This window comes from Gouania willdenowi, unplaced genomic scaffold, assembly GCF_900634775.1.
Source record: "Gouania willdenowi unplaced genomic scaffold, fGouWil2.1 scaffold_332_arrow_ctg1, whole genome shotgun sequence".
Taxonomy (NCBI): Eukaryota; Metazoa; Chordata; class Actinopteri; order Blenniiformes; family Gobiesocidae; genus Gouania; species Gouania willdenowi.
This window is the reverse complement of record NW_021145094.1, coordinates 1,046,124-1,069,298: the sequence shown is the minus strand read 5'-3', so window position 1 is coordinate 1,069,298 and position 23,175 is coordinate 1,046,124. Positions and strand designations below refer to the sequence as shown.

Sequence of the window (23,175 nt, the reverse complement as noted above, 5' to 3'; positions counted from 1 at the left end):
TAGCATGTAGCGTTAGCATCAAAGTGTGTAGCATTTAGCGTTAGCATCACAGTGTGTAGCATTTAGTGTTAGCATCAGTGTGTAGCACTAACTCTCATCCAGTCAGTGTGCTGTTAAACTTCAGAGCTCCAGATATTTGTTGTGAAACTCAGAGCTTTGACATCTTTTATCTTCTCTAATGTGTGTTTTCACTCTTTACCATGATACTCAGGTAGCGCTGTCTGTCTCACACTCATATCTTCAGCTCATCATCTCATGACGTGGAGATGGATCAGGACACAGTGAAGGAACAACATGAGATCCAGACTGAAGATCAGAGGTGAGACCACGTCAGAGCTCAGCACTCACACCTCTGTACATCAGTGTTACACTGTGTGTGTGTGTGTGTGTGTGTGTGTGTGTGTGTGTGTGTGTGTGTGTGTGTGTGTGTGTGTGTGTGTGTGTGTGTGTGTGTGTGTGTGTGTGTGTGTGTGTGTGTGTGTGTGTGTGTGTGTGTGTGTGTGTGTGTGTGTGTGTGTGTGTGTGTGTGTTTTCAAGGACCAGGAAGCAGCTCACACCTGTTCCTGGACCCAGCTGTGTGTCCTTTAGAAGTGACCGGTCCATGGGCAAACACATTCACTTCAAAGGAGGTCCATCTACTGACCCACAGTGAGTCCACATAAAGAAGGTTGCTGGTTGTCTTCCTGATGGTCCAGGGGCCTCATTTATTGATCCGTTCATAGAACTGGTTCTAAATACGTTCAGACCAATGAAATGTAGAATGTGAACCAGTACAAAAAGAATCAGTATTTATGAAGCGTGTGGACAGAGGTCGTACACACAGCAGTGTTGATTCATCCCACCTGTTCTAAAGCTAGCACATGTTCAGGATCATTTACATTAAGACACGCCTCCAATTGACCATATATGGTAGCAGCTATCCTTTTAACCCTCCTATTATTATTGAGGTCAGTTTGACCTCATTCAGTGTTTATCACTCAAAAAATAATAGACTTTTTTACACACATTGGTATAAAACGTGTGTGTGTGTGTGTGTGTTCATGCTTTGAGTTTTTATTATTATAATTATTATTATTATTAATTTTATTATTGATATATATGTTTTAAAAAAATAGAAATAAGTAAATAAATGTCTATAAGAGGAAGGGGGGTGGGGGGGGGGGGTCACCAACATCAATCACTATGGTTCATTGTGTGAGAGTCATGAATGTTCACCAGATCCACTAACTGTAAAAGTGAAAGTTAGTCCTGATGGTGGCGCTAGAGAACAGGTTAATGTTTATTATCAAGGTTTATTATTTATGGATTCAACTAATAAACAAAGTGTCTGACACTAAGGCCCTATGCTACTAATCTAGATTATTATATCCTGGATTAATCTCTGTTAGCTTCAACTAACCAAACATTCCCTGTCAGAGAGAAGCTGTCCTATGAAGGTTGATAACAACACGCTAATTATAGCCAAGTGTTTTCAGTCTGCCTGTTCACATGAAAGGGGTGGAGCTTGCAGCGTCTGACCAATCACTACACTGGAGAAAACTGTCAGAGTGTCTTTACAGGAGGAACATCTTATGATCTTATACTTACTGTATAAAAGGAGCTTCTTTTTATAAATAACATTTTATTGATTGATTAAATAAATGATGACAGTGAAGAGCAACAGTAGTGCAGCGCACCAGGAGGCGGAGTTTTTTTTTTTTTTTTATATATATATCAGTCTATCTGATATAAATCTATATCTTTACTAAATTATGTCATCAGTAAATGAAAGGATTACATCAATGTCTAAATATTCTCTCTCCTGTCAGCGTTAGATCAGATCCACACAGTGATGTGTTCACACATCACCTTTTATTGGACAGCTCGCTTTCTAAGAGATCTGATTGGTCAGGAGGTGGGACTTTATCACTCGTTAAGATCCTAGACAGAGAAAAACCTGGTGCTGAGCAGGCTAGTCGTTACCATGGTGATTTATCTCTGTAAGACGTTAGCTTTGTAGTTCAGCACACACGGATTAAATCCTGGAAGTTAGCGTTAGATAAGAGGTAATCTAGATTAGTAACATACCTCCTAAAACTTGGTCAATGATTTTATAAAAATCATTTTGTGGAGGTAAATATTCCTGGGGTCAGATTGACCCCAAGGGTAAAATGTGTTGGTGATATTTGAGGATAATAGGAGGTTCAGAATGTGTGAACAGACTTTTTCTAGTAGATTCTGACCAAAGCTATAAATGAAATCAAGGATCAACAAACAAACAAACATCCTGAACAACGACTCAGTACGTAACCGTATCCCTCTATGACCCATAGAGATGTTGTAATAAATCATCAGAGGTTGATCAATCATTTCTAAGCATTGTAACACTCAATCAAACCAAACGGCTCTCCAAATCCTCCAATAGTTGACGATAAGCCATGTCAGCACATTCTAAGTGTTCTTTTCAGCTTGTCCTGTCAACGCTGTGTTTATAACCTGTTACACCATTTACTCACACCATGTACTATATTATTATATTAATAACTTTTATTAATTAGAGCAAACAGAACACATGAGGTTTGACATTGATGAACACTCATAGACTCTGTGTTCTATCTGTAGTTTCACTGTATGGAACCATTATTGTAACATAACTGTGTGTGTGTGTGTGTGTGTGTGTGTGTGTGTGTGTGTGTGTGTGTGTGTGTGTGTGTGTGTGTGTGTGTGTGTGTGTGTGTGTGTGTGTGTGTGTGTGTGTGTGTGTGTGTGTGTGTGTGTGTGTGTGTGTGTGTGTGTGTGTGTGTGTGTGTGTGTGTGTGTGTGTAATACACTCTGTGTGTAGAATTAAACATAGTTGTCTGTGTGTAATCATTATGTGTGTCTGTAATCACATCTGTATGTGTGTGTCATCAAACCAGGACATTCTATTGGCTGTCTCTGTACATGTGACTTTTGGAACACATTTGTAAAATATCCAACTTTTAACTTGTAACTCCTGTAATACCACTAGAAACCACTAGTAGTCACTGGTACCACGTGACTGACCCTCCAATTGGAGGCATATATTTTTATAACTGTAACTTATAAATCATATACATTATATAACTACGTCATATAACTTATTAATAAAATGTTTATAAGATATGTTGTTTTTCAACCAAACCACCTCCAACAACACAGAAGAAGAAGAGCGACTAGTTCAGATGTTCTAGAAGCTTTTCCTCACATTTTTGTAGCCACATCTTCCAGTACAAGCCATGGTCCTCAGAGAGCTTCCAAAGCATCAGTGTGATCTCATTGTTCAAAGATATCAGTCAGGTGAAGGGTACAAAATAATTCCAAATGAATTAAAAATAACATGGAACACAGTGAAGACAGTAATCATCAAGTGGAGAAAACATGGCACAACAGCTGCAGGATTTATGGCAAGTACTGGCTGTGTAGTACATGTGACAACAATCTCCCTTCTTCTTCATATGTCTGGGCTATGGGGTAGGGTGGCAAGACGGAAGCCTTATCTTACCAAGAAAAACATCCAAGCCCAGCTTCATTTTGCAAAAACACCTTTGAAGTCTCCCAAATGCATGGGGGAAAATGTGTTATGTCTGATGAAACCAAGGCTGAACTTTTTGGCCATAATTCCAAAAGGTATATTTGGTGCAAAAACAACACTGCTCATCACCAAAAGAACACCATGCCTACAGTGAAGCATGGTGGTGGCAGCATCATGCTTTGGGGCAGTTTTTCTTCAGCTGGAACTGGGGCCTTAGTCAGGGTGGAGGGGATTATGAAAAGTCCCAAATACCAGGCAGTGTTGGAACAAAACCATCAGGCTTCAGTTAGAAAGCTGAAGATGAAGAAGAACTTTACGTTTCAACATGACAATGACCCTAAGCACAGCATCAACTAAAGAATGGCTTCACCAAAATAAGTCTGAGGTGTTGGAATGACAAAGCCAGAGTACAAACCTGAATCTGATTGAACATCTGTGGGGTGATCTGAAGAGGGCTGTACACAGGAGATGCCCTCGCTATCTGTCACATTTGGAGCAGTTTAGTAAAGAAGAGTGGGCAAATATTACCTCATCAAGATGTTCCACACTGAGCACATCCTACAGCCAGTTTAGAGATACCCTGAGCATATACAGTGAAGAGGCAGAGAAGCTTGGCCTTCAAGTGAGCTGGACAAAGACCAAGTTTATGCATGTCGGTGATGGACCAAATCCACCCCCTCTTCAGCTTGGCAACAATATTGTTAAGCCTGTCAAGAGCCTTGTATATCTTGACTCCACAGTTACAGACAATGGGGACCTAAAACCAGAAATTAGTCACAGAAGAGCCCTGGCAGCTTCAGCTCTGCAGTGTCACGCAAAACGAAGCTCCGAATTTACAACTTGGCAGTACTCATCCTCTATGGCTCAGAGACGTGGCCCTTGAACAAGACTCTGGCAGCAAGAATAGATGGTTCTGATAGGAGAGCTCTCAGAACCATCGAAAACATCAGGTGGCCCCAACGAAGTGCTAAGAGTCCAAAAGTGTCAGCCTAGAGCATCTTGCTTGCTGCGCAATGACGCACCCGCTGGTTTGGCCATGTCCTCCACCTACCTCCTGACCATCCGACGCAAGCCATTCTTCAGTTTGACCCAAGGGCACCAGGATGGAGACGGCCACGAGGCAAACCCCGCACACAGTGGGTCGACATCATAGCAGGCAACCTCAGACAACACAGACTTGCTGTGGAGGACGCAGATCTGCTGTCACGGGACCGCCAGCTCTGGAAGAAATTGGTTCACCTGGACCACCCTCAACGCAGGAGCCCAAGTTAGTTAGTTAGTTTAGTATGTGTATGGTGTTTTCATGTTTATTTATATATATATAATTTTTTAAATGTTGGCCCTATTTAGTGTGGTGTGTTTAAAAAGCCAGGGTGAAAAGTGGCCTGTTGAAAGTGGAAGCACCCCCAATCAAAAACCCGGCTGCCCTATCTGGTGGAGTGAGTGGTGAACATGACTCAGCACTTTTGATTGACTATGTTTGTTATTGAAGTGGTGTTGATGTAAATCTCAGCAAACAGTGGAAGGTGAAAGAGAAAAGGCTTTGTAGGAATGGTCTCCAGTGTGTAGGTGAGTCTTAGACAGCGTGTGATCTTCAGATTTGTGAAGGATTGAAGCCAAATAAAGCCTCAGTCCAACAGACTTGTTCTCCTGTTCAGTGGAAACATGCTGAGATGTTCCACACGTGAGCTGAGCTCCAAAGGCTGCTCCACATTCACTGCACTGTGGCTCTGCAGGACATCACCCACTGCTACTGATGTTCACATGATGTTAGCAGAGCTTCCTGTGCTTTCCTCCAGCTGCTCCTCAGCATGTCTGAGTGTCTGTGTCTTCTCCACAGCAGCTTGGAGGGTGTGGATGGTTCCTCTGGAGCTGAGCCTGACTCCATCTTTACGGTGTGTATGTCTACAAAGACACTAAACCTGTGTCAGCCTGTGATCACTGTACACACACACACACACACACACACACACACACACACTCATCACCTTTAATGTGTTTGTGTTCCAGCTGCTGGAGGACAACATCATCAGCTTTGTTAAGGCTGAACTCAAACACATGCAGAGGATTGTGGATGGAGATGATCCAGAGTGCTCAGAGAGTCAGATGGAGGGTGAAGATGAGGAGCAGAGGAGGAGCAGGGAGGCCTTTCTGAACATCACAGTGTATTTCCTGAAGAGGATGAAGCAGGAGGAGCTGGCTGAGCATCTGCAGAGCAGTAAGAGCATGTGAACATCTTCACTGTGAGGAACATCACATGAAGGACACAAAGCTGGCTTTTCTTTTTCAATCAGTCACATTTAATCTGAGGAACCATCCAGACTGAGAACATCACACACTTTGATCTCCAATGTTCAAACCTGCTCTGACTTCTCCACTCTAACATTAAATTTGTCTTCATTCAGGAACAAAGACTCCTAGATACCAACGTGAGCTGAAGTCCAAGCTGAAGAAGAAGTTCCAGTGTGTGTCTGGGGGCGTGGCTAAAGCAGAAAGTCCCACCCTCCTGAAGGAGATCTTCACAGAGCTCTACATCACAGAGGGAGGGGGTGGAGAGGTCAACCAGGAACATGAGGTCATACAGATAGAAACAGCATCCAGGAGATCAGACACAGCAGAAAGAGCTATCACACTAGAAGAGCTTTTTAAAGCCCCTCCTGGAAGACCTCGACCAATCAGGACAGTGATGACAAAGGGCGTGGCTGGCATTGGGAAAACACTCTTAACACACAAGTTCACTGTGGACTGGGCTGAAGACAAAGCCCAGCAGGAGGTCCAGTACACATTCCCACTGACCTTCAGAGAGCTGAACGTGCTGAGTGGGAGGAGCTTCAGCTTGGTGGGACTTGTTGATCACTTCTTCTCTGGAAGCAGAAAAGCAGAAATCTGCAGCTTCCAGGACTTCCTGGTTTTGTTCATCTTGGATGGTCTGGATGAGTGTCGGCTCCCTCTGGACTTCCTCAGCACTCAGACCCTGACTGATGTCTCAGAGTCCACCTCAGTGGAGGTTCTGCTGATAAACCTCATCCGAGGAGAACTGCTTCCATCAGCCCGCCTCTGGATAACCACACGACCTGCAGCAGCCAATCAGATCCCTCCTGAGTTTGTGGACATGGTGACAGAGGTCAGAGGGTTCACTGACCTTCAGAAGGACGAGTACTTCAGGAGGAGGTCCACAGATGAGGAGCAGGCCAGCAGGATCATGTCCCACATCAGGACATGTCGTAGCCTCCACATCATGTGCCACATCCCGCTCTTCTGCTGGATCACTGCTACAGTTCTGGAGGACATGTTGAAGAGCAGAGAGGAGGGAGAGCTGCCCAGGACTCTGACTCAGATCTACAGCCACTATGTGGTCCTTCAGAACAAAGTCAAGACGGTGAAGTTTGATGGAGGAGCTGCCACAGATCCACACTGGAGTCCACAGAACAGGGAGATGATGGAGTCTCTGGGAAAACTGGCTTTTGAGCAGCTGCAGAAAGGAAAGCTGATCTTCTATGAGAGTGACCTGACAGAGTGTGGCATGGACCTCAGAGCAGCCTCAGTGTGCTCAGGAGTGTTCACACAGGTCTTCATAGAGGAGAGCAGCCTGTACCAGGACAAGGTGTTCACCTTCATCCACCTGAGCCTTCAGGAGTTTCTGGCTGCTCTTCATGTGCATCAGACCTTCATCAGCTCTAAAGTCAACCTGCTGGAACAACAACCACTGAACCTTCCCCATAGTGGAGGTCAGCCTGACTTAAACCTTCTCCATCAGAGTGCTGTGGACGAGGCCTTACGGAGTCCAAATGGACACTTGGACTTGTTCCTCCGCTTCCTGCTGGGTCTTTCACTGCCAACCAATCAGAGGCTCCTACAAGGCCTGCTGACACAGACAGGAAGTGACTCACAGACCAATCAGAGAACAGTTAAATACATCAAGGAGAAGCTGAGTGAGAGTTTGTCCACAGAGAGAAGCATCAACCTGTTCCACTGTCTGAATGAAGTGAATGATCACTCTCTGCTGAAGCAGATCCAACGGTACATGAGATCAGGAAGTCTCTCCACAAAGAAACTGTCTCCTGCTCAGTGGTCAGCTCTGGTCTTCATCTTACTGTCATCAGAAGAACATCTGGATGTCTTTGACCTGAAAAGATTCTCTCCTTCAGAGGAAGCTTTTCTGAAGCTCCTCCCAGTGATCAAAGCCTCCAAGAAAGCTGAGTATGTGACTTTAGAAGAACATGTCTTTAATTCTCTCACAGACAAACATCTGTAAGGTTTCTCTGATTCTTCATCAGGTTGAGTTCCTGTGGTCTCTCAGAGAGAAGCTGTGCAGCTCTGTCCTCAGTCCTCAGCTCTCAGTCCTCCAGTGTGAAACATCTGGACCTGAGTAACAATGATCTGCAGGATTCAGGAGTGAAGCTGCTGTGTGAAGGACTGAAGAGTCCTCACTGTAAACTGGACTCTCTCAGGTCAGTGGGATCACATGTTACATTAACATTGTCCTCACTGCATGAAAACTGAGATTATCCACCCTGTGAATGTCTGATAATTCCTGTAAACGCCCCGGATTATCAGCAGTTCACTGAGAAGTCTCCCCCCCCCCCCCCCCCCCCCCCCACTGTGAATGTCTTTCTATAATTAGCATTTCAATGTCTAGCCTGTCTGACTGAAATGACAATTTGCGTACCCCTAGGGGTACCGTACCCCATTTTGGGAACCTAGGTTCTATGTTGTTAACACAACAAAATATTGTGTGTGTGTGTGTGTGTCAGCCGTTTTGTTTTTCCCTCCAAAATGTCACATAATAAACCACATAATGTACAAAAATACTAGGAATAGATGAAGCTTTGCTCTGTGCACATGCTCTGTGTAACATCTGTTCTGTTGTCTTTATAAATCTGACCCTCTTCCTCCACTGTCTGCTGTGAGCTGAACCTTTAATGGCTTCTGTTTGAGTCCAAAGGTCTGGATGACTAAATGTGAAGTTCTTCCAGACTGTCTCATAGTATGTCTTACATGATACTGGGAAAAAGAAAGGTAACAGGTATAAATATGTAAAATAATAACACCACAAACCAGATTAAAGTTACTTACATATAAAGACTCCAGTGTCCACTTTACACATGTCTGGACTTATAATGAGAGTTTACATCAAAGTCACAGGTGAATTATGGGACGAGCTCAGTCTGTCACAACAAATAACAAATAGTGTCAGATACATTTATTTATACTATTTTATATTAAAATCTTACCCTAGTATGTGTTCATAACGCTTTTTGTTTCCCTCTGAGTTGTATAAAAGCTGCACCATTCCCTATAAAATAAATAAATAAAAGTTGACTTTGGTGAAGCAGCAGGAATATACATTCACTTTAAATCTATTATTATTTAACAGGGTCACAATTTATCTGTGTATTTGGTTCTGTACTTGTCAGAGAAAAGTTCTCACGCACACAAAAGCAATTTTACAGACACAAAATGTGTTTTAAATACCAATAATTTTTTCACACAGATTATTTTTTTAGTATCACCCACAAACACTGGGCTAATAACCGTAATATAATGGTAGTTGTAGTGGTGGTTTTGCTAGATGTTGTAGTGATAGTAGGTGTGGTAACATTAAAAGTACAGTTAGAACACAAACACAGGTTAGCTTACCTGCTACGTTGTCTGATATCATTGTGTGGAGCTCCTTAAATCACATCTCAATACCATTGTAATCAGCATTAGACAACGACCGTCCACTGAGGACCCTGTCTATAATATACTAATGTATATGTTACACCCCTGAATAAAAGGAGAAATAATCACTGAAATGATTCAGGTCTGTTTCCTCACTAAGAGTGTTTAGTAGAATCAAATACATGTTTGTAAAAATATACAAAAGTACACATTTACAGCACTTTCTAACATTAAAATGAATAGTGGTGGAGGTAGGATACACACATTTACTTTAAACAAACAATGAAAAACAATATTTAACTGTAATAAATCATTTTCTCACTCTTTTCTTTCAAGCATCAAATATGTAAGTCTTAAAGTTGTATAGAGCTAATCTAAAGCTAATCAAAGTGTATAAATCAAACTACATAGAACAGTAAAACATATTTTAAACACATGCTCATATGAAACAGAAGCTAACAACAGAACACGCTACACATAGCACAGTCTGCTAACTTACTACTGTTCATAAAACTTAACTCTTATCAAACTCAAATATCAAAACTACAACATCATGAAAGCCTTTATTTGTTAGTAACCTATTTCTGACATATAAGCTGTGTTTCTGACTATAAACATACCTGAAAAGAGGAGAAATGATCACTAATATGATTCAGTCTGTTTCCTCCATCAGGGACGTTAGTAGAATGAGGAAAACAGCACGTGTGGGGGCGGAGACAAAACCAATCGATCCCGGATAGGCTAACTCAGAACACTCAGTGGATCACAGATAAACAACAATAACAATAAAGAGACAAGTAAATCATGTGTATTTAACACTTTTAACATTTAACTGGTATTTAAATATTTAAACTCATGAAAAATTACACAAAAAACACAAAAATTAAAAACAACACAAATACACAATAACTCCAGAAATCATACATTTTATAGGAAAAATACACAAAAGAAATGCACAAAATGTCTCATAACATAAGACAACAAATATACACACAATGACAGAAAAACACACATTTACTATAAAAACTCTTTGTTGTTTCCACATGCAGCCCTCGGTCTAATTTTTTTGAGACCCCCAAAGTAAATGTACAAAATGGCAGAAAAACACAAAACAAATGCCAGAATACAGTAAAAAAAAAAAAGAATTCCACATTACAGGAAAATACAGTAAAAGACAAGAAAAAACATAGCAAATACTTCAAAAGCTGTACTAAACTACTACAAAAATTAACGAAATGACAACATTAATACACAAAATAGCTCACAATAGAAAATGAAAACAGAAATACACAAAATTTACTCAAATAAATGCAAAATGACAACACAAATAAACAATATGACTCCAAAAAACATAAATTTTACAGGAAAAATACACATAAGGACAAAATAAATGCACTAAATGCCTCATAAGGAGCAGGACAATAACAAATATACACAGAATGATAGAAAAACACACCAAACTATGGCAAAAATGAACAAAACAACAACAGTAATGCACAAAATAACTCCAGTAAAAAAAACACAACAAGACAAGAAAAACACAAAATCACAACAGAAATGCACAAAAGTGACTTTAAAAAAACACAAAATGACAACACAAGTACATATTATGACTCCAAAAAACATACATTTTACAGTAAAAATACACAAAAGGACAAAATAAATGCACAGAATGTCTTCCCTGTGTTAACGCTCAAATTGGTCATTATTCTAAATTCAGACTGGAAGCCACATTTACCTAATTCAGATTTAAATTTAGTTCAGAATAAAATGTACATTATGAATGAAGTGTTTACAAGGTGAGTTTGAAGAGGAATGAACTTTTATTCTGCTTTAAAGAGGAATTAAAGCTCCATACAAACATGTTGGCTCTCAGAGACTTGTGTGTCTTTACAGTGGAGACATTCCTGATTTACATTTATATAGATCACAGTATGGTCATTTACATGTGAAAACCTTTCTCACCTTGTGCTGTGAGTTTACGACAATTCCTGGCAGTTATCTGGAGCTGACTGGAACTTCCTGTTTACTCAGAGTTAACGGTAATTTACAGTGACGGAAACTGACGGAAATCCCACTTTTCATGCAGTGCCTGTTCCTGGTCTCCTCACTTGTTTCCTGAGTTGTGGATGTTTTTCTGAATCCAGTCTGTCAGGTTGTGTCATCACAGAGGTGGGCGGGGCTTCTCTGGCAGCAGCTTTGAGCTCCAACTCCTCCAGTGTGAGAGAGCTGGACCTGAGCTACAACCATCCAGGAGACTCAGCAGTGAAGCTGCTCTCTCAGACACTGAACACTCTGAGGTGAGACACATCACAGCAGCTCATCACATGTTCACATCACATGTGTGACAGAGAGCTGTATCAGAGGAATGTGATGAAGGTGTGAGAGGTGGGACACTAAAGGAGGAGGACTGGGACAGGTTAGAGGGATGAAGGACAGAGATAAGAAGGTAGTGAGGAGTGAGGAGAGGCTGATGGAGAACTATGAGGAGCTGATGAAGGAATGAGAGAGAAGATCAGAGGAGGTGGAACCAATCAGTGAGGATTGTGTTCATATAAAAATATAACTATATCTTATGAAATTATATTTTAATCTTTTCTCTGACACAAGTTATCAAGTCAAAAAATGAGGAATGAACCAAAATGTGAATTATTGACTGAAAACTGTAATAAATGATTGCATTTCTAGCTCTGAATGTTAATAAACACTAAAATTAAAACATTACAATTGTATAAATTAATACCAATCTATGATAAAATCTATAGTAAAATCTACTAAACTGGACCCTAGAGGACCACTGAACTACAGAGACATCAGTCTTATCAGTACTGTGTATAAATTATACTCAGGAATTGTTAACATTAGACTCACTGAATATCTGGAGACACATAACATCCTAGCTGATGAGCAGAATGACTTTAGAAAATGTAGGGCCTGCATTGATCATATTTATGTTTTATCATCTGTGCTGAGGGCCAGGCTGCAAGAGGGAAAACCAACATTTGTCTTTTTGTTGATTTCCAGAAGGTTTTTGACTGGATCAACAGGGATCTTTAATGTATAAATGACTGGATTATGGCATTACTGGTACATTCTATGATGATGTCAAATCACTCTATAAAGCCCCAGTTGCATGTGTGCAGATCAATGGTTTAAAAACTGGTTGGTTCTCCACCACGTTTGGTGTAAAACAAGGAAATGTGTTGTCTTTGTTTTCCCTTTATATAAATAATCTGGTAAATGAAATTATGGAAGCTAATCTGGGTATTTGTATAAATAACTGTAATTTAAATCTTTTATTGTATGCTGATGATATTATTTTTCTGGCAAATTTACATAATATGTTAAATATTTTAAATACATGGTGTAAAAAATGGAGACTGACTGTAAATAAAGATAAAACACAGATCATGTATTTTAGGAAAAATCATGACTTGAGAAGTAATTATAATTTTATATATGACCTGTCTTAGTTTATATAAGTTCATACAAGTTCCTAGAATTGATCTTTAATGACTTTATGAGTTTTAAAGAGGGAACTAAATTTTTGGCTGAGTCAGCAGGAAGAGCTTTGGGCTCTATAGTCAGATGATAATTGTCAGATTTAAGTTTTTTAGTTTATACATAATAGTTTGATTCTATGGTCAGTTCACTTCTCTTTTATGATGCTATTGTTTGGAGTTTTAATGAATTATATAATGTTTATGCTCTTCAAAGCATGTGTGTGCATTAGTTTATCAACAAATTAGCAGTAGATGATGACATGGGATGTGACCCATGTCTCATAAAGCAGAGGGTAGAAATATTACAGTTATGGAAACGCCTCATTCAGCTGCCAGAGCACAGGCTCACAAAGAAGTAGCCATAATATTCTCAAATTATGATTGAAGTTATGTTTATAGAAATAAATGACAGTATAATTTAAATGAGTTAAAACAGAAGATGATTCTAGATTTACAAAAACAATAGAAATATGACATATACACCAAACCAAAGTGAAGACATTATATTCATTTTAAAGAGGAGTTTCAAACAGAACCATATATATTTTTAAATGTATGTAGAAAGCAGCGGTCCCTCTGTGCCCAGCTGAGAACTGGCACACTACCCCTGGCAGTGGAGGTGGGCAGGTTCAAAGACCTCCCTGAGGAGGAGGAGCCACTCTGTACTGTGTGTGATCTGGATGTGGTGGAGGACAAGTCTCATTTTCTCCTGTTTTTTCCTTTATTGTGATTTACTAAATGTTTTATTTGAACGTGTACATTTGTTGAACCCAGATGTTTTTTGGATTCCTGAGGAGAAGATTATGAGTTGTTTTCATAGAAAAGAGACTTTAGCTTTAGTTTGTTTTATTGGTAAAGCGTGGGAAAGGAGACAAACTATTTAGTATCCAGTATGAGAAGTTTAGTGTAGGATGTTTGTGGTTGGATGTTCTTTGTCACAGTTTGTTTGTGAAACTGGTCTGTAGACGTCTGTTTTGTTACTTATGTTGGTTTAGTGTCAATCAATCAAAACCAATGCTTCAAATAATCAATCAATAAAGGAAGGGTAGGTAATTTTCTCCAGATACACTTTTTAAGTTTTTGGTTGAAATTGTCTTAATGTTCTAACAGAAATTAAGATATAATGTTCTCTGAAAAAGGAACAAAGAAAATCCATCATCTGTAGCAGCTGTAAACCTGTAACAACCTCAACCAATGAAAAAAGACGTTCTCCACCCTCACGTGCATGAGCCCACACTCAAAGTGTGTCATTGGTGACAGACTTAAACAGAGTTTTTAGTCACGTTTTTAACATACAGTATATAATGATAAAGTTTAGTCAATCAATCAATCAATCAATCTTTTATTTGTATAGCGCCAAATCATAACCAATGGTATCTCAAGACACTTTACAGTAGAGCAGTCTTAAGGACGGACTCTTCATTTTATGGATACACACATATGCATATATACGTATATACACATACATATGTATCCCACACCCAACATGAATTCATCATGGCGGCAAGGAAAACCTTCTGTTAAGCAGCAGGAACCTTGTGTGGATCCCATTCCTATGATGAACAGCCATCCACGTTATGCTGTGTTGGGTGTGTGCAGAGGAAAGGGTGGAGACAGAGTTGTTGAGTCTCTGTAACTCCACACTGAGGATCCCACGGACCTGCAAGACAAAAGCCAGAAGGAGTACAGGAGCAAACACACAAGGGAAGAAGCAGACATAGAGGGAGTGTTAGAGAGAGGAATGGGACCCTCTCCGGTCCCTCTCTAACCTAAATGACCTCTCTCTTAACGCCCTCTCCAACCTCTCTCCAACCGAGCATGCCAGACCCCCCTGGCAGTCTATGCCTATTGCATCTTAATTATGAGCTATGAGCTGGTTCCTAACTAAAAGCTTTATCAAAGAGGAATGTTTTGAGCCTAACCTTAAAGGTAGAGAGGGTGTCTGCCCCCCGAACCGTGGTTGGTAGATGGTTCCAGAGAAGTGGGGCCTGATAACTGAAAGCTCTTCCTCCTATACTACTTTTAGAGACAAATGGAACAACGAGTAGTCCAGCATTTTGAGAGCGTAGTGTTCTGGGGGGATTGTATGGCACTACAAGCTCCTTGAGATAGACTGGTGCCTGTCCATTTAGGGCTTTATAAGTGAGAAGAAGAATCTTGAATTCTATTCTATATTTTATGGGAAGCCAATGCAGAGAGGCTAATACAGGAGTAATGTGATCTCTTCTCCTAGTTTTAGTCAGTACACGTGCTGCAGCATTTTGAACCAGCTGAAGTGTCTTAAGCGACTTGCTCGGGCAGCCTGCTAAAAGAGAATTACAGTAATCCAGTCTAGAGGTAACAAAAGCATGGACTAGTTTTTTCGGCGTCGCCCTGAGACAGGATAGATCTGATTTTAGCAATGTTACGGAGATGAAAGAAGGCAGTTCTTGAAGTTTGTTTTATGTGAGAGTTGAAGGATAAATCCTGATCAAATAGAACCCCAAGGTTCCTAACAGTTGTGCTTTGTGCCAGAGTAATGCCATCTAGGGCAGTTAGGCTAGCATAGGTTTCTCTAAGGTGTCGCGGGCCCAGTACAATGACCTCAGTCTTGTCTGAGTTGAGAAGAAGAAAATGTTGGTCCATCCAGGCCCTAATGTCCTTTAGACAGGCCTCAAGTTTAGATAGCTGATTTGTCTCACCTGGCTTCATTGATACATACAGTTGGGTATCATCAGCATAGCAGTGAAAGTTAACAGAGTATTTTCTCATAACATTACCAAGGGGGATCATATAGATACAGAAGAGGATTGGACCTAGCACAGAGCCCTGAGGAACCCCGTAGCTTACTTTAGTGTACACAGAAGACTTATTATTCACGTGTACAAACTGGTACCTATCAGATAGGTAGGACTTAAACCAGTTTAGGGCAGTCCCTGTGATTCCAAGTAATTTCTCTAATCTCTCTAGTAGAATATAGTGATCTATAGTGTCAAAAGCTGCACTAAGATCTAATAAAACCAGCACTGAGAGTCGTCCTTCATCTGAAGCCCAGAGTAGATCATTAGTTACTTTAACTAAAGCAGTCTCTGTGCTGTGTTGAGCTCTAAAGCCTGACTGGAAGTCCTCCAACAGGCTGTTGTTTTGAAGAAATTCACAGAGCTGAGCCGCCACAACTTTCTCAAGAATCTTTGAAATAAAAGGAAGATTAGATATAGGCCTGTAGTTTGCTAAAGTGCTGGAATCAAGAGTAGGTTTTTTGAGAAGGGGTTTGATTACAGCTACTTTAAAGGACTGTGGCACGTAGCCTATTGATAGGGATATATTTATTGTCTCCAACAAAGATGGGCAGACCAGGGGAACAACTTCTTTAAACAGCTTAGTTGGGATCGGATCTGAAAGGCAGGTCGATGGTTTGGAGGATGAAATAATAGAGTTAAGTTCCTGAAGTCCTATATGTGTGAAACAGTTTAGGTTAGGCCTATTTACATTTAATGGTACAGCAGGCCCAGGTGAAGGCAGGGAGTGGCTTAATTTTATCTCTAATCTTGTGAATTTTATCGTTAAAAAATGTCATAAAGTCCTCACAGCTGAGGGCTAGAGGAATCATGGGCTCAATAGAGCTCTGACTTTGTGTTAGCCTGGCTACAGTGCTGAAAAGGTACCTCGGATTATTTTTATTTTCTTCAATTAGTGAGGAGTAGTATGTAGATGGACTATGTCGTAAGGCTGTCATGTATTTACTATGGCTTTCTTGCCAGAGTATTCGTGACTCCTCTGTTTTATTGGAGCGCCACATTCTCTCTAATTTACGGGTTGTTTGTTTGAGTGTGTGAGTTTCAGAGCTAAACCACGGAGCTTTCCTCTGACGTTTAATAGTTTTTTCCCTCAATGGGGCAATTGAGTCCAAGGTGGATTTTAGTAGACTAGCAGAGCTATCGACAAGCAGATCCAGTTGAGAGGGGTTATAATTAATATCATAGTTATTTATTGGATGGTGCACTGAGTTTAAGGCAGCAGGAATGGCCTCTTTAAATTTAGCCACAGCACTATTGGACAGATTTCTACTCCTAACTATTTTATTGCACAGTGCGAGATCCTCTAGGATAATGTTAAAAGATATTAAAAAGTGATCTGATAGCAGAGGATTTTCAGGGTAGACTTTTAGTTCATTAATATCAAGGCCATATGTTAGAACAAGATCAAGAGTATGATTTAAACGATGAGTAGCTTCATTAATAGTTTGAAAAAAGCCAACTGAGTCTATTAGGGACATAAAGGCTGAGCTCAGGCTATCACTATCTTTGTCCACATGGATATTAAAATCTCCTACTATCAGTATTTTATCAGAACTGAGGACTAAGTTTGATATAAACTCAGAGAATTCTGATAGAAATTCAGAATAAGGGCCTGGAGGACGGTAAATTATCACAAATAAGACTGGCTGGAAGGTTTTTGATTTGGTATGAGATAAATTTAGAACCAGGCTTTCAAAGGAAGTGTAACTGGCCTTTGGTTTAGGATAGATTAGGAGAGAGGAATGATAAATAGCTGCTACACCACCTCCACGGCCTATGTCTCGTGGCATATGAGTATTTAAATGACTGGGAGGAGTGGCTTCATTTAAACTAACATATTCATCTTGATACAGCCATGTTTCAGTTAAACAGAATAAATCAAATTTATTTTCTGAGATAAGGTCATTTACTAGTAGAGATTTGGATCTCAGTGATCTAATATTTAATAGAGCACATCTAATGCTTTTATGTTTTGGTGTTTCTAGATTTGAGATTTTAATTTTTTTCAGATTTTTATAATTGATAGCTCTTTTATTTGATTTTATGTTAAAATCATTGTGAAATATGGGTCGGGGGACTGACACCGTCTCCATAAAATAATATTCACCACCATCACAACAGTTGCCATGGCGATGAACACAGCTATCATAATAGCAATGGGAGGGAAACTGTCCTAAGGCAAGCGCAGAGGGGCGTGGAGGACTCCGCCTCTGTAACATGGTCTCATTCATGAGATGTCATAAATGTGCCATGTTTTCTGATAGTAGAGATGCTCCCTCCAAAGTAGGATGGATTCCATCTCTTCCTATCAGGTTCGGTTTTCCCCAGAAGGATCTCCAATTATCAATGAAGCCCACCTCGTTTTCTGGACACCACCTCGATAGCCAGCGGTTAAATGATGACATGCTATAGGCTATACATGTCATCACTGGTCAGATTTGGTAAGGGACCAGAGAAAATTACGGAGTCCGACATTGTTTTAGCATAAGCACAAACTGATTCAATGTTCACTTTGGTTGCTTCCGACTGGCGACGTCGGGAGTCATTAGTGCCGACATGGAGGACTATCCTATCAAACTTACGATTACTCTTTGCCAGCAACTTTAGATTTGATTCTATGTCGCCCGCTCTGGCCCCTGGGATGCACCTCACGATGCCCGCTGACTTCGCTAGCTTCACGTTTCTCACTATGGAGTCGTCAATTATCAGAGTTTGTTCCCCGGTGAGTGTGTTGTCCTCACGGAGGGGGGAGAACCTGTTTGAGACGTGAACATGGTGGTGTCCCGAGCGGCTTTTTGACCTTGGACTATGCTTACCACGGACAGTAACCCACTCATTGCTGGCCGGGGGGGAGGCTAAGCTAGAGCTAGCACGGTCCGCACCGGCTAGGTCCTGCTTGCTAGCTTCGGTTTTGGTATCAGGGGTGCGGAACCGCTTCTCCAGATTGTTGATCCTCGCCTCCATATCTAACAGTACGCTACACTTTATGCAACTACCATTGTCCCTAAAGGAGGACGAGGAGTAACTAAACATCTGACACACCGGGCAGGAGAGCGGAGGGGAGGAGAGAGAAGCCATAGGTGCTAAATTTAAGCTAAGCTAAGCTAAGCTAAGGACAAAAGGAAGTTTAAAGGAGATTACACTGCCTATAAGAGGCGGGATTGCTTTTTACTTAACCTTCGTACATTTAACTGTACGGTAAAAAATTAAAACAAGTGTTTTCAAGGCTAAAATATCAATGACCACAAGTTTGATTAGAGTTAGCAGAACACAGTAGTAGAGCGCTGCAAGCAGCGGTAGAGTGTAAACAGGAAATGATGGATACGTCAGCACGTCACAGCACGTCACCCAAAAAACCTAGCAGTAGTGTTTACTTACTGCTGAATGAGATGACGTAGTTTCTACACAATACAAGTGATGAGCTTAGATCCACTTCTGCAACAGCTGTGCTCATGCATGTGAGTGAGACGGAGCACAGAGGGGAGGGGGGTAAGCTACAGTCAAAATCATGCTAGCTTTCAAAAATCACCTACCCTGCCTTTAAAATATGAAAATATTTATTTAGCACTGACATTCCAACAATGCTTAATATAAAATAAAATAATAAAATGTTTAACTTGACCCACTCACACAATTATTAAAACAGAAATATGTATATTTTTAAAACTTTTGAATGTATTTTAAACTGTAAACTTCTGTTACAAACAGAGTTGGGCAACGTTAGGATTTGAACGATTCCTATTCTTTGAGTTGAGGATAATGTTTTCATTTAAAAAGCCTTTAAACAGGTCATTTTATTAATTAACATAGTTGATATCATTTCATTTGGTTGCTGTACTGTAACTAGGGTATTTAATTACAAAGCTCCACAACTGTAACTGTAAAAGTGAAAGTTGCTGACTCAGTCTAACTGCTCACATTGTTGCTTAAGGTCAGGGAAGTATTTGTTGAAGTTGTCAATAACGTTAGTCAGTGATCATCCACAACTGTTTAGATTTAGTCTCTCAGTGTCTGCTCATTGGAGACAAAGTCATCAAACAGAGGGAAACAGCTGAGTCACCTTTTCAACAACTTGAAAGGGTTCTGATTACCCAGGGCCCAAAGTGGGGGGGGTCTGTTTTATATATATATATATATATATATATATGTATGAAAATGCTTTTTAAACATTATTAAATTATAGATATTAGAATGTAAAGGGTCCTGTGTCTCAGCTGCTGACAACGTTTAGTTCTAGTAGTAACTTATGATCATATATTATCTAACAGATAAAACGTTATGAGTTATTATGTTAAAACAGGGATAAATTAATATAGTGTTGTTGTCACGAGTCAGTGCAGCAGCAGCATCAGAGGAACAGCTCAATAATTTTATTTTAGTTATGTTTGATATGATTGATTTTAATAATGGTATTGTTTAGATAGTTGGTTTAGTGTTTGTAGTGTTTTGTTAATATAAAAAGTTATTTATACTGTGTTTTTAACTTTTATTTATACATTTATAGTGTTTTATTTAGAAAAAAAGTTGGAAACTTTTGGGTTCATGTGAAGAAAAAATAAAGCTTATATCAGAATATTAGTATAGTTTACAGATGAATAAAAGTGTACTTATTAAAAGTTACAGGAGGGGCCCAACAAGATGGTTTGTACCCAGGGCCCAAAATGTGGTGCTACACCCCTGATGCACACTCACAGCCAGGGTCTGTAACGCACAGACATCATCAGTTCTCAGATGAATATATGCACTATTAGCTAAACTTCACAATAACACTATAACAATGCAATAGATTAGATCAGCTGACATGAACCTGAGTCACTGCACCATCTATGTTTATGTCACGTGACTCTAAAATCCTTTTATGCACACCACAAGGAAATAATCTGACTATTTAAACGTTATTTAACAACTCTCCACATCCATTACACACAGAACACACAATCATAATAACACACTCCATCTCCATCACCACCACCTTGTAAAAATACTGTAGTGTGACGTTAAACTGTATGAATAGATATGAAAGTGTACGGTGGCACCATGCTCTTACTTTGAGCTGCAGGGAGGGTTACCATGGTTACAGGTGTCCAGATGTGGAGGTGTGCTCTGGGGTCTGGAGATAAAGTCTCTCATGAGGTGATGAATGTCCAGAGAGTCAGAATCTGTGTGTGGGTGTGTATCAGAGAAAGGTGTGTGAGTCTTTTCTGGGTCATGGTGCTGCGTACCCATGTCTTCAAAAGTCAACGTCAACCTGTGTTGATTAGGCCTAAAAATAATTACATTCAAATACAAAATACACGTAATAGCCTACGTGTGTCAAAATCATTTCATAAATATTCATAATGAATTTATAAATTGTGCTAAATATTTTTCATAGACTACATTTAAACACCTACATTCTCACCAATAGGGGGAGTTGCAACACCCCCAGCACCACTACTTCCTGTGGCCCTGCTGAATATTCAGTTACTGTTGATCAACCTGATTTATGATGGTATTAATGTTTGTAAACACAGACAGATTAGATGTGATCAATACGTTAGATCACATGATCACATGAGTTCTGATTGATTTCAGCCTAGGTGACCAAATAGTGTATATATACATATATATAATAGTGTATAGTTAAGATCAGAGGAGGTGGAACCAATCAGTGAGGATGAAGAGAGGAACACTTTGAAGGAGATGAAGAAGGTGAAGCTGTTGAAGACAAACCAGTAGAAACATGGAGAGCTTGATGGAGATGGCATCAGGTTTCTGAGCAGCACTTTGGACTCTTTAGGTGTGTAAATCACTGCCTGTGTTTGCTCCTGCAGGGCGGACCATGGAGGAGAGCAGAGGATCAAAGCTGGTGTGAGGAAGTGTAAGTGTGTGTGTGTGTTCATTCAAAGTGTCCTCATGAAGCTCTGAGTGAATGAACATGTCAGTGATACAGAGAGAATGAAGCATCACATGATCAACTGTTGTTTCTTTGTGTCTCATCAGATTTCTGTCACATTCACCTCGACACAAACTCCATCAACAGAAACCTCAGACTGTCTGACAACAACAGGATGGTGACATGTGTGGAGGAGGAGGAGCTTTATCCTGATCATCAGGACAGATTTGATCACTACTATCAGGTTCTGTGTAGTACTGGTCTGACTGGTCGCTGTTACTGGGAGGTGGAGAGGAATGGAGATGTTTCTATAGCAGTGAGTTACAGAGGAATCAGAAGAAAAGGAATCAGTATTGATTGTTTGTTTGGATTTAATAATCAGTCCTGGAGTCTGAGATGTAACAGAGGTTTTTACTACTTCAGACACAATAACATGTTCACACCTATCTCCTGTCCCTGTGGTTCCTCTGGTAGAGTAGGAGTGTATGTGGACTGTCCTGATGGACGTCTGTCCTTCTATGAAGTCTCCTCTGACTCTCTGACACTCATCCACACCGTCTGTACCTCCTTCACTGACACCCTGTATCCTGGGTTTGGGATTTGGTCCATTGGTTCCTCAGTGTCTCTGAGTCATCTGTGAGACAGACAGACAGACAGACAGACACAGAGACAGACAGACACACAAGGACAGACACACAGACACAGACACACACACGCACAAACACAGACAGACAGACAGACATGTCTCTGAGTCCTCTGTGAGACACACACACACACACGCACGCACACACACACACACACACACACACACACACACACACACACACACACACACACACGTATGTCTCTGAGTCCTCTGTGAGACAGACAGACAAAATGGCTGACTTCCTGTTTGGTTATAATGTAACTTTTTGCTCATCTTGGGGTCAATAATAAATGTAAATTTGATGTGAATCCATTGTAAATTAACAAAGATACAGTATTTAGAATGTGATGGTGAAGGATTTTCCAGTGACATTATAGGCCCCTCCCACTGATCACAGCCTGTTTTGTCTCTATCATTGACCTGCTCCCATCTTATAACATTCATCCAACTCTATTTTGAAGTCAACATGACATATCGTCTTTCTGCTAGAGCTGTTAGCGTCAGACGCTACTAAAAGTGGAACCCTCTGAGAACACAAAGCATGAGGTCACATCTGTCATGTTCTTCTTCTCCACAAAAGTGAAACTAGTCCTAATTCACATGTTTTATTATGAATGATGATTAATGTGTACAGAATAAAGCAGATGATGTTAGTCCATCACCTGAGGATTATAGAGGGGATACATTTTCTATCAGGCACAGTGAGACAGGCTGAAATCATTTATATCTCCTGATAACATGTTCTGGTCCACAGTCCTGTATCACCATGTGTCTCCTATCTCCTTTCCTATCTCCTTTCCTATCCTTCACCCCAGAAGTGTTTAAGTAGCAGCCATGATGAAGAGCATAGGGATAGGGATAGGGAGGATGACCTTCTCTGCAGAGTGGATGATACGCTGCAGTCTGGCCTTGTCCTTGTCACCAGATGGTGATGGAGGAGCAGAGGATGGACTGGATGATGGAGCTGTAGAAGTTCACCATCATCTTTGTTGGCAGACTGAACTTCTTCAGCTGCTGCAGGAAGTACATCCTCTGCTGAGCTTTTTTGATAAGGGAGCTGATGTTCAGCTCCCACTTGAGGTCCTGAGTGATGATGGTCCCCAGGAAGCAGAAGTTCTCCACAGAGCTCACTGTAGAGTCTCCCAGGGTGAGGGGGGTGGGGGGGGCTGGGTTCTTCC

General features: G+C 40.6%; 1 protein-coding gene across 1 annotated transcript; it reads left to right on the top strand.

Annotated features, from left to right (window-relative positions):
• Window positions 1-4,439: 4,439 nt before the first annotated feature.
• Window positions 4,440-22,093, top strand: LOC114459605 (NACHT, LRR and PYD domains-containing protein 3-like). Its single transcript, XM_028441793.1, has 6 exons — window positions 4,440-4,668; window positions 5,938-7,732; window positions 7,810-7,983; window positions 11,344-11,488; window positions 21,300-21,336; window positions 21,459-22,093. The coding sequence occupies exons 1-6, from the start codon at window positions 4,440-4,442 to the stop codon at window positions 21,989-21,991; spliced, it is 2,913 nt and encodes a 970-aa protein (XP_028297594.1). The 3' UTR covers window positions 21,992-22,093.
• Window positions 22,094-23,175: the final 1,082 nt, after the last annotated feature.